Source organism: Phoenix dactylifera, chromosome 3 (genome assembly GCF_009389715.1).
Source record: "Phoenix dactylifera cultivar Barhee BC4 chromosome 3, palm_55x_up_171113_PBpolish2nd_filt_p, whole genome shotgun sequence".
Taxonomy (NCBI): Eukaryota; Viridiplantae; Streptophyta; class Magnoliopsida; order Arecales; family Arecaceae; genus Phoenix; species Phoenix dactylifera.
The window spans coordinates 24,674,668-24,692,369 of NC_052394.1; the positions used below are offsets into that span (position 1 = coordinate 24,674,668).

The window sequence follows — 17,702 nt, forward strand, 5'->3', positions numbered from 1 at the left end:
CTTTGATGACAGAGGGATTTCCAACCACTAAGGAGGCGCCTAAGGAAGGAGATCTTTGATGGCCTCAGCTCTGGACAGATTACCAACCACCCAGGTGGGGTTTGACTCATTCCCAACGGATGGCGACGAACGGGTGTGCTTTTACTCTCTCTTCTCCCTCGCCTGCAAGTTAGCAGCATACACCACCCTCCTCTGATTGCTAATAAATGGCCTGCCCTCTCCTCTCCCTCTCGGTCGGGTGTCGGAACGGTGGGTGTCATCAATTTAACAATCCCAGCGAACAACAGCCTTTACGGTCCAACGGTCCCCATCTCTCATTGAAGGAAGAAGCACGCCGCCAGAGAAGATATAATGATGATGGCAATAAAAACAAGCAGGCCTCCCTGATCCTAGCCAGGCAGCCATGCGCGCATTTGCTGTTGGAATAGGAGTCTGTCAACCTCCTCATACCGAGTCGCCGTCTAACCTGGCCTCCATGTTTACGGTCTGTCGGTCGGCATAGTCCAGAGCACGTCTTTTCCGGCGGCAACCGGTGTCTGACGATGCCTACTGAAGGCGGAAGTCGTATTCCTCTGTTTTCCCTCCTCGATCGGCGGTGCTTGGAGGTGCTCGGAACGGGGGAGACGGGTGAGGCAGGTGCTCGCCGGCTTTTACGTACAGATCTCTCGGGACGTCTGCCGTTATCGCAGACGGATCCACTCTGTAATCCATTAGAATAAGTGGAGCGCACTTGTTCGCCGTACAATGGATTTCAAGTTCCATAAGCTCCTGACCCCTAGACGGACGGGTGCTAATTGGGCTCGGGTCGAGCTAGGCTGGTCGATGCGTTAAAGGATGGGCCACCGCGTCCACAGCATCGTCGCAGCGGCTGGAGCCCTCCTCGAGCCCTAGCCAACCCACATCCCTCGTGCTGTCTTCTTCGGAACCGGCGGCGGCGGCAGCAGCAGCAGCAGGCGGCCGACGCCGTTGTGGTGTCGATGGACGCTGCCCTCTTCTCCCCGGCTTCTCTCTTCCGCTCGTTCGACAGCGACGACGACGACGACGACGAGGACGAAGGCCACAAGGGTAACCCTTCTTCCCCTGCCCTTCGCTCTGGTTTCTCACAGCGGTCTCCCTACATTTATATCCTCTCTCATTCTCGTCTCTTTCTTGGGGCATAGGGGTGCAGCAGCAGCTCTACGTTGAAAGAACCCATGCTTTTCCTGGAATGGTGTGCTCCTTCTCCACCTCCTCCTGTCCCCTTCCCACATACTCACTCCTGACGAACCAAACAGAAAAGATAACTATTTGCTGTTGTGAGAACTCAGGCATTTAAGTATGTCTTGATGAATGTAAATAATTTGCTTGCACACTTATAAGAAAAAAAATCTTAGATGTGGTAGCTCTATTTAGTCTAGATAGCTTAAGAGGGATTTACATTGTTTGAGGGTTTCTTTTTCAGCAATATGGTGATATGATTGGAATTCTTTTGCTTGTGATCGGCTAACTGTACGTGCTTACTCATAGGATAGGATAATTTTCTGCATACAAGATTAATAATTGAATGGATTGCAGTTGATTAAAAAATCAAATAATACATATGTATTTCTGGTCAAATTATAATAAATTATTTCTTGACTCTTGCTCATGCAATGTACCTGCCACATAATTCTTTATGATAAAGGGAGTGGACTCAAGGGGTGAAATTATTATGGGTGTAGGCATGACACATTGGATTAGCCTAAGTCCACATTTGGTTCATGATAGTTGAAATTATCCCTCCCAAGACCTTGCAATGGTGGGAGCCTCATGCATTGGGCCACCTTTTTTTTTTCCTTTTCATGCATCCAATTTTCTGTGCAATTATAGGGTTATAGGGTTTTTTAGAAGCATATTGTGCTCAGTCCCAAGGGTTTGGATCAATTAGGCTAGGATAGGGGCTAAGGTGGATAGGACTAGGTTGTGATGAGGTTGGGTTGGAAGACCTAGGGTTTGAGTTGGATGGCTAGGGTTATGTCCATATGCAACCGAATAGGAAGGGTATTCACTTTGCCGCTGAGGGGTGACTATAGTAGGTGAATCCATCATTTTGTATATTGTGCTATTTCCTTTATTCGCTGGTTTGATGCATTGCATACCTTTTTTGAATTGCTTAATCAACCAAAATTTTCATCCTTATATTTCATCTCCAAATAGATTGCTTTTAATTTTAATTCAACCAACAATAACATTGCCTTATAGTAAGATTTTGCAATTTTGACATCATGTTCTAGCATTGTTAGATAAAACTTTTAAGATTGAAACTTTTGATGCAATGCCACCAAACCATCGTTTTATCCTAGCCTAACAGCTTTGCCATCTCCTACATTAGAACTCACTGCTATATTAAATGCATTGCATCCTTTTTATATTTCAATCTAAATATTACAACTTACAATTTATTTAGGAGTAAGTTCCTATCAGACAAATGATTTTAGTACTTCCATTCAATATTCCTTCAATCATTTGCCTTGCACATTTAGCCAAATATAACACATAATTGTCATGTCGATATTGCTCAACTTTCTAACTGTATGCCCCCTTCATCCTTGTCGTGACGTGATTTCCTCCTATACAATATAATGTTCTCCTTAATATTATTTTCTATGTTATAACTAACTCTTTCTTGTAGTCACATCTTTAAATATGAAAACATAATGAATAAGAATGCTATTAACACTAACATTTATATGATTGTTCGGCGTTCGAAGGATAATATTTATTTCTTTCTACCTGACTGGCCACATCATAGGTTGATTCATTGCCATGGTAAACCTCCCAAGTCCTTATGGCATGCTGATGAACTTTATACAAAGTCTCTTCCTTTTTGTAGTCCATAAGAGCAATCATATATTACCATTAGTACATTCAGTAGTCCCAATTAAGAAATTGTTTGAAATCAATGTGCCATTTTGGAGCATCAAAAGACATCAATATGGCATGTACTGTTTTAAAATTTAGAAAAAAATCATTGATCTTTACTTATTGCTCATTTAAATATGGGGACTAGAACCTCATTTGCAAAATAAACCATGTATTCCTTCTTCTTTTTTCAATGTAATGGACTTAATATAGCTGGATATAGAATTCTTAATCTATCCCATGCCATTGAAAATATTATCATTTTTCCAGAGTGTGGCTGCAGCTTGAACTTTAAACCAAATAACTGAACTTCAATTTGTTTGCATTAGCAAGGACATATGTTTTAGCATATGCCATATGGTTGTAAAGCCTTTTTACTATTGTTTTTTGTCAAAAAATGATAGAAGCTTGTGTGGTTGGACATAAGGCTGTAAATTGGCTGGACTCAGTTTGAACTATGTAGATTTAGGTTGGGTTCCAGCTTATATGCTATTGTCCAAATCCATCTTCAAGTACGACTCGAGCTCTAGCTATTGAGTTTGATTCTGGTTAAGATTTGTGTAAATCATGTCCTAGGCCATGATCCCATCTCCTTTTTCTCCCTCCTATCCTTGACCTAAGTCTACTTCTTCATTGCCATCCAGGCATTTACCCCTATTCTCTTCCCCAGGTCACGCTCCCATACCTCACCTCTTTGAACTTTTCCTTTGCCTTATCTTTCTAGCTTTTCAATCCTAACCTTAACTTTGACCACCCCACTCCCACCAAGACTACATGTTCCTCATGCACTCCTTGCTCCATCTTTGCTGCTACAGATGAAGAGAGAGAAGAGAAGAGTGGGTAGTGAATGAGAGGGAGGATGAAAGGAAATAGGGATGTTGTGGATGATGATTAAGTGGAAGAGAATCTCCTTCGAATCCCTTGACCAAGGCTTCCATGGGTTTTGGCATGGGAGGGGAAAGGGAAGCAGGAAAAAAAGGGTCGGTGGATGAGAATGAGAAATAGAAGGGAAGAGGGTGAGGCAAAAAAGAAAAACAAAGCAGTGAATGGAGAGGGGCAAAGGATGAGGAGATAACTAGCTTGAGCAATTGCGTCGTATATAACAATCTTCTTAGACTTGGGCAGAACTTGGGCTAGACTTAGATGATTCTAGGTCTGCATCCCATTCTTGTTGAACCCTTATCCACAGGTTGGCTTCCACTCCATTAGACTGAATGAATGGTCTATGACTCTATGTTGTCTTCACAAGTTGCGTTTTTGTTGGCCTTGATGTGGCTTTGTTTCCATTTGTAGCTGTTTTTGGTTCGTTTTTTACTGAGCTTTTTGTGAAGCATTGATTTAGAAGCACGGCATGAAATGACAGGAAAACTCACACTAAAATTCTTATAAAATTTCAGGAAAAACATGCTTTTTTCTCTTTTCTTTAGATTTAAAAGAATTAGTCTTATAGTCATAAAATTTGGAAGGAAAAAAAAAAGAAACCTATCTGCTGTTTTAACTCAGAAGATACCAAAAGGCTTTTGTCTTCACCGTCTTATCAGAACATACTTGTTCTCTTCACTTTTGTTGAGGGCGTTAAGGTAGGTGCGGGGCACATAATCTTGTATCTCTGTGAGTGAAGTGTGTGACAACGTTCCACCAATCTTTCTGATTGTAGTTTCTTCTGGCTCTTGGCATTGCATGCAGGACTTGATAATTCGAGAATTTTCATTTCATCAGCTAAATGCAAATTTACTTTGGCCTGGGACGTTTGCATTTAGTGAATGGTTATTTCAAAATCAATCCCTTTTATGTGGCAGACATATCTTGGAATTGGGAAGGTATGTGCATATTGAAAACATTTCCATTGTTTCTGGCATGGCATGTATGGAAAGGAATGTGAAAAAAATACCATGTTTCTTTAGTGTACAATTCCATGATTCATTAATATTATGATTTTTCATTGCTTTAGACCTTTTTCCCCTAAGAATAAAGGTATATATGCTTAACATTTGGAGTTCAGATATCATTACCTAGTAGTGGCATTTCTTGTACAAGCTCATGTTGGGAAATGAAGGAGGAAAATTAAAAAGGTTGATTATATGAGAAAACTAGAGCCTCATGGTATGCACTAGTAACCATACCAGTACACCCACCCCTTAGTATGAGTACTGAACTAACACATGGTATGCACCTTGATTTTGTTGTGTCGACACCTAATAGCATATTGTGTGTTGCTATGTTACAGTACCATATTAGTTTGTCTTGTACTAGTGCTGGTACTTCAACCCTTGTTTCTACCAATAGAGTTTTATTAATTAACTACATAAATTGTGTTTGTTTCATGGTTATCAAAGGTTCAATGCTCTTTCATCTAGGCCCGGCTCTTGCTTTCAAACCATGTTAATGTAATAATATTTTAGAAAAGTGTCGAGCTTCCTGGTCAACATGTGTAAAACCTGGAAATTATGATAGGAAGGTAAAAGTTGTAAGAAATAATAGTAAAATGGCTCCCTTAACTAGCATTTGTTTTTGAGAATGGCTGCATGATAAAGAAGTAAGGTTTGATTTGGCGAATGATTCCCTTAAATAACATTTGATTTTGAGAATAACTCCATAATAAAATTAAACAGAAAAAATTGCCTCACTATATGCATAATGTATACAACATAAATTTTAGATATCATGAGATAGAAAAGTAGCACTGAAAAGCTATAGATTAGTAACTTACCATCACTCAAGCATAGCATTTAGATAAATCTCAATGGTATTAGGAGCTTGAATTATTAATCAAACATGAAAATGACATTGGTTGTTTACTTGTGCTGGGATAAATCATTTAGATGGTTGTAAGCAAGAACTATCGAACCAAAGTTTGGAGTCGAAACATGATGGTACGATGGGTACTGTACCATTCCGATGTGAAATCAATAATGATATGGGTGTTGGGATGCCGAAACCCTAGGTATCAATATGTGTCAGCATATTGGTTTGTACTGATCCACACTGCTGCGTACCGATGGTATCTTACTGGTGTGTCTCATTTTCTTTGAATCTACTAGTTCCGGGATGTTTAGTTGGACCGTTGGTATTGTTACTGTATTGTTACCATATCGTTCTGATGGATAAACGGTATGGGGTTCCCTGTATCGGTATAATGTCGGTATAGTCCGGTTCTTGGTATTGACACTTAGTAAGGGGGTGGACCGGTTATTGACTTATTATGGTATGAATTTGTATGCTCGGTATGGGCCGACATAGTACAATATTGCAGGGCATATGTCAAACATGTCCTTGGTTAGGGTAGGCCTCAAAGATTGCCTTGAAGGTTTAAATAATGAGGAGAGCATATGAGTAAGTTTCTTATGTAAAGGATATAAGTGTATGTAAGAACTAACTGAATAGGATCCGTTAAGACAACATTGAAAGGATCGAAAGAGGCTTGTTGCATAGGATTATCTTGTTGAACTATAATGGGTTGAAATATGTGAATCTTTGAAATATATATACAACAACAACATTGGTAGATTTGATTCATATGTCAAAACTGGAGAAGACATTTCAAGGATCCTTAATTCAGAAGGACAACATCTGCAAGTACCTAGATCATATATATTCCTAAGCTAGAAAAGTTACTAAACGGATTTTGAATCTTCATTTTACAACTCAAATTGGTAGAATGGAGTCATGCACATTTCTTTTATTGTTTTTTTTAAATGCTTTAACTTGACATGTTTGGATATGCTATTCACGTATCAAGTTTGGAAAAGTGATATAAAATATAAAGTCTAATTACTAACCATTGTTTCTCTCAAGGTCCGCTGAGCTGGTACTAGGACTCATGCTAGTTGATTATCGGTTTGGCATGGTATCGGTTTGGTACGAGGTGAACCAGACAATTCACTCCAGTTCAAAGATCATGATTCAAGCTTTTTAAAGAGGTGGGGGGCCCGATCCAGTTCAAACCAGTGTAAACCGAACGCTTCGCATCGGTTGAGCTCCGAACCACACCGGTTTGGGACGGTTTGGAGCGGTTCATGGCGGTTTGGGGAGGATTCGAAATTTAGGGCCAAATCGATCTGGTTCTCCGCTGGTTTGGTTCGGTACATGGTGAACCGGGTGGTTTAGCCCGGTTCGGCATACCTTGATTTCTCTTGTAGATTCTAACATGGGGAATTAATCTTTTTTCTTTTTATTCCTCTATCATCGCGTGCACTATAGAACTAGGATGAACCATCCGATTCACCCTGTATCGAACCAGTAGCCGACCGGCATAGGTCTCGGTACCGGTTCGGCTAACTTTGTTATAAATTAAATGCATCAAGTATAGCTCTATAAATTGTTTGTCAAGTTTTATTCAAGACTATTATAGATTTCTTGTGCAAAAAATATTTTACATTTTATTGGCCTCCTAAATAAATTGAAGTTACTGAACTAGTGGAAGCCTTCTGTAGATGCTCTAGAAAAGCCAAAGATAAATTTGCATCTAGGTCTAGGATTGCATAGATAAGAAGAGTGGAAAAGAGAAAATAAATGTGATAGCAAGGTAGAAATTTTCTTACTTATATCCTCTTCAAAAGATGACACAGGTTTGGGCTGTTTCTTTCTGTCTGCAGTAGGAAGAGTCTAATAGTGTTGGTGTTTGATGGATTGGTGTTATATGTGCTAAGTAGAGATGGATGAAGAGAGGAGCTGTGGAGGCAAGCATTTGATTGGACGGTTCAACCTTGATTTTTAGTTGTTGAGGACGGTGTTCTAGTTTCTAATATCGAATAGGAGGGAAATCTTTGAATGAAAACCAGATAGTAAAGAAACAATTGCTCGATAACATTGCTGCAAAAGAAACAAGTCATACAGTATTAGGTAGCTTAATATCTTTTGACCACCGATCATATGACCTCATGGAATTCGGGCTGACAACCTGTTGTGGTTTCATAAACAGTAGTCATTTATTTAAGCCATGCTGATCTTAGTGACAACCCTTGATATCTTTCTTTCTTCCTTTCTTTTCTATGAGAGACGGGCAAATTACATTTTTAATCAACAATATATAGGCAGGGACTGAATAAATCAGAGGATCATGTCCACTCGATCGAAGCATTTTCTCAAGAAGTTCTTTTGACTTGATCTACTTCATCATAGGAGGTCTAATCTGATCTTTAAGCTTTTGGTATCTTACCTCATAGCTCAAACAAAGTGCTTGTTTTGGCTAAAAGCACTGTCAAGAACTTTCTTTGGGGTCGCAGTTGTAATTTACGCATTATCTAAAAACTGACGGTAGAGCTAAATTGCTAACATATCTGGTGAATATACACACTGAGCATATGCTAATTCTGTTGTCGAAGAAGTCATTATGATTAGCTATACATGGTCCAATTATACGTCAACTATACAGATTCACTGATACCGCTATTATAGAAATTACATGTTAAGTTATATACAACATAGAAATATTTGTTTCTATTCTATCAAAAAAAAATATACAATGGATGTTAAAGGCTAAAATGTCTCATTTGTTCTATATGCTTGAGCTGATTTCATGATATATGAATTTGTGAATGTTTTCGTTTGGTTTCAACAATAACAGCCTTTTCAACTTCTAAGAACCCTACGTGCAATATCTTACTCAAAAGATCTATCTAGGCTACATGTTTAATGATCCTTTTCATTTTTGTCATATAGCTTAAACTCAATAACGTACTGCTCACATATAATTAAGTTAGATAATGTTTCATATTTTGAACTTCTATTATAAAGCAAATTATCTGCTAGTAAAGCTCGTACATATGATTTTCTAGTATTTGAGTGGTTTTTTCTTCTTCTCTAAAGTGGAACTGGAGCTTTAGCGATTTTCTTGAAAAGATCATTTGTAGTTGACATCACAACTTCAGATTTTGATGACAAGGAAATAGAAGAAAATATAGCCCATAACTGTAGAGCTAATGAGCTGGCTGTGTTACCTCACATCAGATGTAAGTTCCTTTTCTTTAGGACTCATGTTGATTTATATATATTTCTTTTTCATGGTTTGGTTTATTGGAGGCTTCATGTTCTTAAAGTGCCATTTTGAACACAAATCCACCCTATCTCTTCATTAAAACTAATTTCATGGCAATGAATTTATCATTTTTCTTATTTACATGTGTAATTTTCTGTTATTTCTTTATGCACAATAATTCCTACTCCATTTCTTTGATGATCCTTACCTACATATGATATTTTATAACCATCCCTATTGTCCTTAGATTTACTACCTTCCCAGTTAGTTTCTTTAAACAAGCAATATTAATTCTCCTACATGTTATCTTATCCGCTAGTTCTCTACCTTTTGCGTTTAAAATTTTTGATATTCCAAGTAGCAAATCAAATTTTCTTCTTTTGTACTACTACAACTGGCTGCCATTGTAGTAGAATACTAGTAAAAGACTCCCTAACCCTAAATTGCTCATCTGTTACTATAATTGAGTTATATTCAATGACATAACCAGCCCTTTCTCATTTGTCACTACAATTGGGTTACACTATAGCCTGTTGTCTACAAGAAATGACCTAGCCAATACTTGCCCACTTCTCATACAATTGGGTCAGGGTGTATTGTGTCACATAGAACAGGGGACGCCTTGGTATTTATCATACATATCATCTTTGGATCCATTTCATAATTTTTGATATATTTTTTATGACTGATTGTTAACATCAACCCTCCACCACTCCGATCCGGGCTTTGGACCTGTAATGGCGGTGTTACAAATAGAATTTGATCTAGTATCAAATTAGCAAAAGTTTTATGACAACCCATCTTGGTGGCTTATGCAAGGATTTCACAACTCAAACCCCTTAAATTGTTTTATTTTGGGCCATGAATCTCCCTGAAGAATTTCTAGGATTAAATCATAACTCTATTACTGAACATGCATCCTGAGTTACATGTAGGGCCTGTTTGGATCTGGAACGCCCAACCCCCAGGTATCATGTGTCATCCTGAATTGGTAACTCTTTATAGATCTAGAGGGGTTAGCAATGACTTCACTCCTTAGATTTTGGATAACTAATTCTAGTAAGTATGTGCGTTTTCTTATCTTATGAAATTAGGAACACCACCAATCCCCTCAAACTTCTCCATCATTGTTTATTTTAATTTCTTGTGTCTTTCCTGCACAGTTATATATTATAGAGGCATTAAGTTTTCCAGCATCCAAACAGGTCCATAATTTGTTTACTCATCCTGAAATGGTACTTATAGCTTCCAGCATCTTGCTGGTTTCTAGAACAGTGCTTTCTCATGAAGCACTTGTAAGTTGTAGAAGGGAGATATTTCCAATTAGTCAGATGCAGGTTTGATTAGATGCCCTTTAAGAACATGCTGGTCTGTTGTGAACTGCGGTGAACTTTAATGCAAAAGTTTGTTGCAATGATGATTTCAGATGTCGATCCAATTGAATTTGTAAAAAATTCACACTTATTCACAGAATAATTCGAATATGGATATATACCAAGACTTCAGAAGTTTTCTAACAACAATCTGGACATGGTGTCCAATAATTCCATTTCATAATATATGGAACTTTTTGTGCCCATCTTTTTGAACGATGACCGATAGTTGATCTAAGCTTTAACTGAATTTATATGATCATTTCTCTTAATACAAATGAAAAAAATTGTTTGTCTTCAGCATAATGCATCGCACACCATCACTAATGGATGCAAATAACCGATTCAGAAACTAGACCATGTATTAATGGAGAAATATGATTATGCACCTTAACTATTGCTTTGGCTATTCTATAAGTCTATAACCGTTCTAGCTTGTGTAGTGTCGATATTGTTGCCCTACTCTAAAATATAGTGTGTATTGTTTAAGGATAAAAAGTTACAATGAACTACTTAGCCAGATGCATCAATGGTTGTCTTTGGTTCCTTTTTGCTATGCCACTAAAGAAAAAGTTTTATAAACTTGCAGAGTCATTTATTCCATAGTTTTACTATTATATTGTACACTTTTTATTTATAAATGCAGAGTAATTACATGTAGTTTCTTACAATGTCAGCAAACATGGGCTTAATATGTTCAATTACAAAGTGATAAAATAGTCCATAAAAATGTAGTAGTTATCAAAGGAGATTTATCCTTCAAGTTGCTCTGTCCATTGTAATTTGAATGTCCAGATACATGGGGAGAAAATTTTCCAACTTCTGAACCAGGCTGGGACTTGATTATTGCCAGTGATATTCTATTATGTAAGGGTTTCTTCCCATCATTCCATGGTAATTATTATGCTTGTGCAGCTGGTGTGATATGACCCCTCTCTGCTGCTTGCAGATGTGAAACAGTATTCAAATCTGATAAAGACCCTGAGCTTCCTCCTAAAAGCTTACAAACCAAAAGATGAGAAAGCAGGTGTTGCAAATTGTCAGGTTAAGCAAGTCATTACTATATCGGGTAAAATTTTAAGATCCCTAGTCAGTGAAGCAAATCGGTCAATTTCGTTGGCTCAAATCTATTATGCTTTTGCAGGAAAAGAAGTGCAACTGCAGTGGCCACTATTTTTGATGAGTTGGCGACGTAGGATTGGTCGAGAGGAGGAAGCACTGTTTTTCACTGGGTGCGAGGATGCTGGTCTTGCGACACAGCATGTCGGGTCTCGTGTGTACTGCATCAGCCTTAAGAAGGATGTTTAGAGGTTAGAAACAAGCAAATATAAATCAGATATGTCATGGTGTGCAGTGTGCTTACATTTCCGAGATGCTGAAGTTGATTATGCCACCAGAGCTCTTGCATGCCCCTCGTGCCTTCCTACACACTTTGTATGTTTGATACGATTAGCAACAGTTAAAAAATTTTGAGTTTAGCTTGCAAAATTTTACTTATTTGTTTGTTTGTTTATTTCTTTTTAAAAAAGATGGCTTGTCCGTCTGGTGTCCGCTAGGTATAGAATATGAACCTTAGGCATGCAATGCAGCGGCGGTCTCCGTTTTGTCGTTCAGGCGGAAGACTAATGTTCCTTCTCGCGGTTGGCCGTCAGATAGATTCGAATGCTTTGGAATCTGGGAGCATGATAATGGAGTGGAGAGAGATGTCCTGATGTCATGTTTAATCATTTTTTCTTTCGCATCGAATCTTCTCAGTTATTTAATATTGGCAACTATTTTGGATCATTTAACTATTTAATCTGCCTCCGTTGCCATGATCATTGCTATCTGCCTAATCCATGGCCATCGCCATGGTGAGGAGGAGGAGAGACGAGAAGAGAATAAAGGAGTAAGGAGCAAGCCATCGAGTGTTGGATAACTCGATTGTTCTGGTAAAAAGAAGAGCAAGCGATAGTTACAGATTATCCATATGCAGTAGAGCCCATTTTTTTTTCGTGGAATGGGATGAATCAACACCAATATTTTCAACAATGCGGATCATTTAAACACATTCATGTCTCACTTCAAGATGGGGGTGGGTTTTCAAAAATTATAAAACAACATCCTTAGTTGAGAGCTAGTATCCCCTGGAATCTAATACATGAAGTGTTGCCCAGAGTTTATTACATTCTCAGCCAATGTACAAACTTCTTGGGTGGTGAGCTTTATGTTGCTAAGATTTAAATATCTCAAATTTATTCCAACATTTGCAACTTGTTCAATTAAAGTATCAAACATTCTGCCGATCCAAATCCTCAAGTTCTTTTATTTTGACCAAAAACTTGAAGTTGCAAATGGACGAGCCAGATGTATCAGCAAATATCATATTGGTTTACTTTTATATTGCAAAATTCTTCATCAACGTTATCAATAGTAGCTCTAGAAAGAAAAAGCTTTGATAAAAGAGTCTCAATAAAATACAGAATAGATAGAAGCGTAGATCCCTTCCTTCTTCAACGCTGGACGAGCTTGTGCAGGGAGTTCAGGGGGAAACTGCTCGATGAGCTGCCTGCCACAAGAGCAAGCGCTGCACTCTATCCGCACCCGTCGCTGCTGAAAGCGATCATGCTCAACCTCCTCGATTACAGTCAACTAGGAACTCATCGATGAATAGGGCATACGACGTGACAATATGTTGACATACTCATTTACTCAGGCTCAGATATCAATAGCAGCCAGTTAGTTGAACTAATGCCAGTTGACCGTGTGAAAGAAATCTGGTCTCGCTCACTTTGCCCGCCTATCGTATCGGCTCGGCTTCGTTCGTCAAGCGACTGCTTCCACCTTGGTCGCAGGTGTGAGGCCCAATAGTCCCACATCGGAAAGACTCGTTCTAGAGCTTGGGCATATGAGGCGGGTGTCTCCTAATCCTGCAGACGCGTTTTGGGTGGAAAACAAAATCGGGGAGGGGTGAAGGACGCTTGCGTGAAGCCCCAGAACCGGACAATATTTGGCAGGGGAGCCCCGTGTTCCCCCCTCATGTGGCCCCCACGTGGGCACTAGGTGCCTCACGTGCCTCGCAGAGGCGGGGGCGTGACATTTGGTATCAGAGCCGAGGACGGCTCTTGTCCGATGGTGGGAAGGGTGTGAGGCCCAATAGTCCCACATCGGAAAGACTCGTTCCAGAGCCTGGGCATATGAGGTGGGTGTCTCCTAATCATGCAGACGCGTTTTGGGTGGAAAACAAAACCGGGGAGGGGTGAAGGACGCTTGCGTGAAGCCCCAGAACCGGACAATATCTAGCAGGGGAGCCCCGTGGTCCCTCCTCATGTGGCCCCCACGTGGGCACTAGGTGCCTCACGTGCCTCGCAGAGGCGGGGGCGTGACATTTGGTATCAGAGCCGAGGACGGCTCTTGTCCGATGGTGGGAAGGGTGTGAGGCCCAATAGTCCCACATCGGAAAGACTCGTTTTAGAGCCTGGGCATATGAGGCGGGTGTCTCCTAATCCTGCAGACGCGTTTTGGGTGGAAAACAAAACCGGAGAGGGGTGAAGGACGCTTGCGTGAAGCCCCAGAACCGGACAATATCTGGCAGGGGAGCCCCGCGGTCCCTCCTCATGTGGCCCCCACGTGGGCACTAGGTGCCTCACGTGCCTCGCAGAGGCGGGGGCGTGACATTTGGTATCAGAGCTGAGGACGGCTCTTGTCCGATGGTGGGAAGGGTGTGAGGCCCAATAGTCCCACATCGGAAAGACTCGTTCTAGAGCCTGGGCATATGAGGCGGGTGTCTCCTAATCCTGCAGACGCGTTTTGGGTGGAAAACAAAACCGGGGAGGGGTGAAGGACGCTTGCGTGAAGCCCCAGAACCGGACAATATCTGGCAGGGGAGCCCCGCGGTCCCCCCTCATGTGGCCCCCACGTGGGCACTAGGTGCCTCACGTGCCTCGCGCAGGCGGGGGCGTGACATTTGGTATCAGAGCCGAGGACGACTCTTGTCCGATGGTGGAAAGGGTGTGAGGCCCAATAGTCCCACATCGGAAAGACTCGTTCCAGAGCCTGGGCATATGAGGCGGGTGTCTCCTAATCATGCAGACGCGTTTTGGGTGGAAAACAAAACCGGGGAGGGGTGAAGGACGCTTGCGTGAAGCCCCAGAACCGGACAATATCTGGCAGGGGAGCCCCGTGGTCCCTCCTCATGTGGCCCCCACGTGGGCACTAGGTGCCTCACGTGCCTCGCAGAGGCGGGGGCGTGACATTTGGTATCAGAGCCGAGGATGGCTCTTGTCCGATGGTGGGAAGGGTGTGAGGCCCAATAGTCCCACATCGGAAAGACTCGTTCCAGAGACTGGGCATATGAGGCGGGTGTCTCCTAATCATGCAGACGCGTTTTGGGTGGAAAACAAAACCGGGGAGGGGTAAAGGACGCTTGCGTGAAGCCCCAGAACTGGACAATATCTGGCAGGGGAGCCCCGTGTTCCCCCCTCATGTGGCCCCCACGTGGGCACTAGGTGCCTCACGTGCCTCGCAGAGGCGGGGGCGTGACATTTGGTATCAGAGCCGAGGACGGCTCTTGTCCGATGGTGGGAAGGGTGTGAGGCCCAATAGTCCCACATCGGAAAGACTCGTTCCAGAGCCTGGGCATATGAGGCGGGTGTCTCCTAATCATGCAGACGCGTTTTGGGTGGAAAACAAAACCGGGGAGGGGTGAAGGACGCTTGCGTGAAGCCCCAGAACCGGACAATATCTGGCAGGGGAGCCCCGTGGTCCCTCCTCATGTGGCCCCCACGTAGGCACTAGGTGCCTCACGTGCCTCGCAGAGGCGGGGGCGTGACATTTGGTATCAGAGCCGAGGACGGCTCTTGTCCGATGGTGGGAAGGGTGTGAGGCCCAATAGTCCCACATCGGAAAGATTCGTTCTAGAGCCTGGGCATATGAGGCGGGTGTCTCCTAATCCTGCAGACGCGTTTTGGGAGGAAAACAAAACCGGAGAGGGGTGAAGGACGCTTGCGTGAAGCCCCAGAACTGGACAATATCTGGCAGGGGAGCCCCGTGTTCCCCCCTCATGTGGCCCCCACGTGGGCACTAGGTGCCTCACGTGCCTCGCAGAGGCGGGGGCGTGACATTTGGTATCAGAGCCGAGGACGGCTCTTGTCCGATGGTGGGAAGGGTGTGAGGCCCAATAGTCCCACATCGGAAAGACTCGTTCTAGAGCCTGGGCATATGAGGCGGGTGTCTCCTAATCCTGCAGACGCGTTTTGGGTGGAAAACAAAACCGGGGAGGGATGAAGGACGCTTGCGTGAAGCCCCAGAACCGGACAATATCTGGCAGGGGAGCCCCGCGGTCCCCCCTCATGTGGCCCCCACGTGGGCACTAGGTGCCTCACGTGCCTCGCGCAGGCGGGGGCGTGACAGCAGTGGTGGAAAATATATATCTTCCCGAGGAGGATAGATCATTGCATCTTCATCTCGGAAACCCCCGCCCACATCACCATGCAATATTTCTTGGACGGTTACCTATCGATTGAATCCTTCCTCGAAAGCATTGCGGAATTACCTATCTTTCGGACTCGTATCTTTGGCTAAGTTAGGAAGCTTGGTCGGAAGCTTATTCAAAGAATGCCCGACTTGCCAGGTTTTTTTGATTGACCTTGACTTGCTTGCGAGGAAGATGACTATTCTGGTGAAATAGACAGCCTTTGTCATTGCATACAATCAGAACTCATGTGAGCTCTTCCACAGCAATCACAACTCAATACATGACTAGCAACGGAATTCACATTACCCAGCTTACCGAACATTTTTACTAGAGAATCAACCTTGGCATTCAACATGTTTATGCCATCTACATCATGCATACCTGAAACTTTCTTAGGCATATCTCTTTCATTAAACCACTGATAATTGTTAGAGGTTATTTCTTCTAACAACTCATATGCCTCTTCTGTTGACTTACTCATTAAAGTACCTCTTGCAGCTGCATCTATGGTAATTCTGACTGAATGTGTTAATCCATTGAAGTCTGTACAATCAGCCAGTCAGGAAGACCATGATGTGGACACTTCCTCTGCAAATCCTTAAACCTCTTCCAGGCTTTATACAAAGATTCACCATCAAACTGAGTAAAACTGGTAATATCATTTCTAAGTTTGGCGGTCTTACCTGGAGGAAAATACTTACTCAGAAAAGCTTGTGACAAGGCATTCCAGGTGGTGAAAGAGTTGGGCGCTTTGGAATTCAACCAGGCCTTGGCTTTATCCTTTAGAGAAAATGGAAAAAGTTGGAGTCGAATAGCATCATCACTAACTCCATTCATCTTGATTGTATCACAAATATCCAAGAAATCGGCAAGGTGTGCATGTGGATCCTCAGCAGGTCCTCCACCAAACTGCTCCTGCTGCACCATCTGGATGAGACCAGGTTTAATCTCAAAATTATTAGCATTGACTATAGGTCTCACAATACTGGGTTGGGCACCATTGACATTCGGCACGGCATAGTCACTCAACAACCTTTTATTCTGGTTATCTTGGTTATCTGCCATGGCTACTGCTTGTTTTTGCTTTAGCTCTAATCTTTGTTGTTTTCTTAATGCTCATAGAGTTCTCTCAATTTCTAGATCAAAAGGCTCAATTAATTCACAGTTTCGTGGCATACACTAAATATAGAAAACGTAAATTAACAAAAAGAACAAAACAGTCTAAATTAATGCAGAAAATTATTTGTATTGATATTAAAAACAATCCTTCCCGGCAACGGCGCCAAAAACTTGATAATCCCTAGACTCTACCACAAGTGCATGGGTCATGACAAGTAGAATAGGGCAAAAAGAGTATCGTTTCCACAAGGAGACGATTTAAGTACCAATTTATAAATTTTCTATATTATTTAGACAACCCCAAATTGATGTGACTGACTGCAATTTCTTGACCTGAAAAAATCAAATATGAAAGGTTCCTAGGGCTTGGATTTCATCAATTGAATTCCTTCAATGAATTTAAATCTGATTGTTAATATTCTGCTAATTACAATGACTGAATCCCTTTTTTTTTATGTGATATCCTCTTTCAAGGCATAACACCTATACCTATATTAATCCTATGTCTATTTTCGTGATCATAGAAATTAATATAAATTCATTATGATCTGTGAAATTCTTGATTGTAGGTCACTAGGGTGTGCATTTATTTCTAAACTACACCATTAATGTTTGATAAATTCACCAACTAATATTGAACTTCAACTTTCGTTACTTCATTCAACATCTTAAGCATGCAATTCATGGCCAGTAAATTGCAAGAATGAAAACCGAAATCATCAAATTGCAATTAACAAAAGATATTCAATACAACCATACTCAATTCATATCAACAATTCAATGACTACGTCCTAGCCCTAGGATAAGAAAACTAGCAAATCATAATTAATAAATCAATCCAATTATTTCTCAAACATAAATTCGCATTCAACATTCTTAATAATAATTCAGCAAATAA

General features: G+C 41.5%; 1 protein-coding gene and 1 non-coding gene across 3 annotated transcripts; both read left to right on the plus strand.

The window, feature by feature from the left end:
- The first annotated feature begins 413 nt into the window (after positions 1–413).
- Positions 414–12,015, plus strand: LOC103704015 (protein N-terminal and lysine N-methyltransferase EFM7). 2 transcript variants are annotated; one of them, XM_008787128.4, is made up of 7 exons: positions 414–1,065; positions 1,161–1,210; positions 4,567–4,700; positions 8,689–8,831; positions 11,026–11,097; positions 11,180–11,274; positions 11,375–12,015. In XM_008787128.4, exons 1-7 carry the CDS (start codon positions 978–980, stop codon positions 11,408–11,410), a joined length of 618 nt encoding a protein of 205 aa, XP_008785350.2. In that variant the 5' UTR covers positions 414–977; the 3' UTR covers positions 11,411–12,015. The 2 variants fall into 2 exon arrangements, with proteins under 2 accessions (XP_008785350.2, XP_008785349.2); XM_008787127.4 differs by having other exon boundaries at positions 11,180–11,299; positions 11,375–11,742.
- A 4,235-nt stretch (positions 12,016–16,250) lies between these two features.
- LOC113462540 lies at positions 16,251–16,357 on the plus strand. Its single transcript, XR_003385065.2, has one exon. It is a non-coding gene; the product is annotated as a small nucleolar RNA R71 (small nucleolar RNA).
- The last annotated feature ends 1,345 nt before the right edge of the window (positions 16,358–17,702 follow it).

What these genes read in the sequence shown, in the direction of transcription:
- LOC103704015 (XM_008787127.4), top strand. Translation starts at nt 978, where the DNA reads ATGGACGCTGCCCTCTTCTCCCCGGCTTCTCTCTTCCGCTCGTTCGAC. An exon ending in TGCCAGTGATATTCTATTAT is followed by an intron (nt 11,098 to 11,179) that starts GTAAGGGTTTCT and finishes TGCTGCTTGCAG; the next exon opens with ATGTGAAACAGTATTCAAAT. An exon ending in GCAAGTCATTACTATATCGG is followed by an intron (nt 11,300 to 11,374) that starts GTAAAATTTTAA and finishes ATGCTTTTGCAG; the next exon opens with GAAAAGAAGTGCAACTGCAG.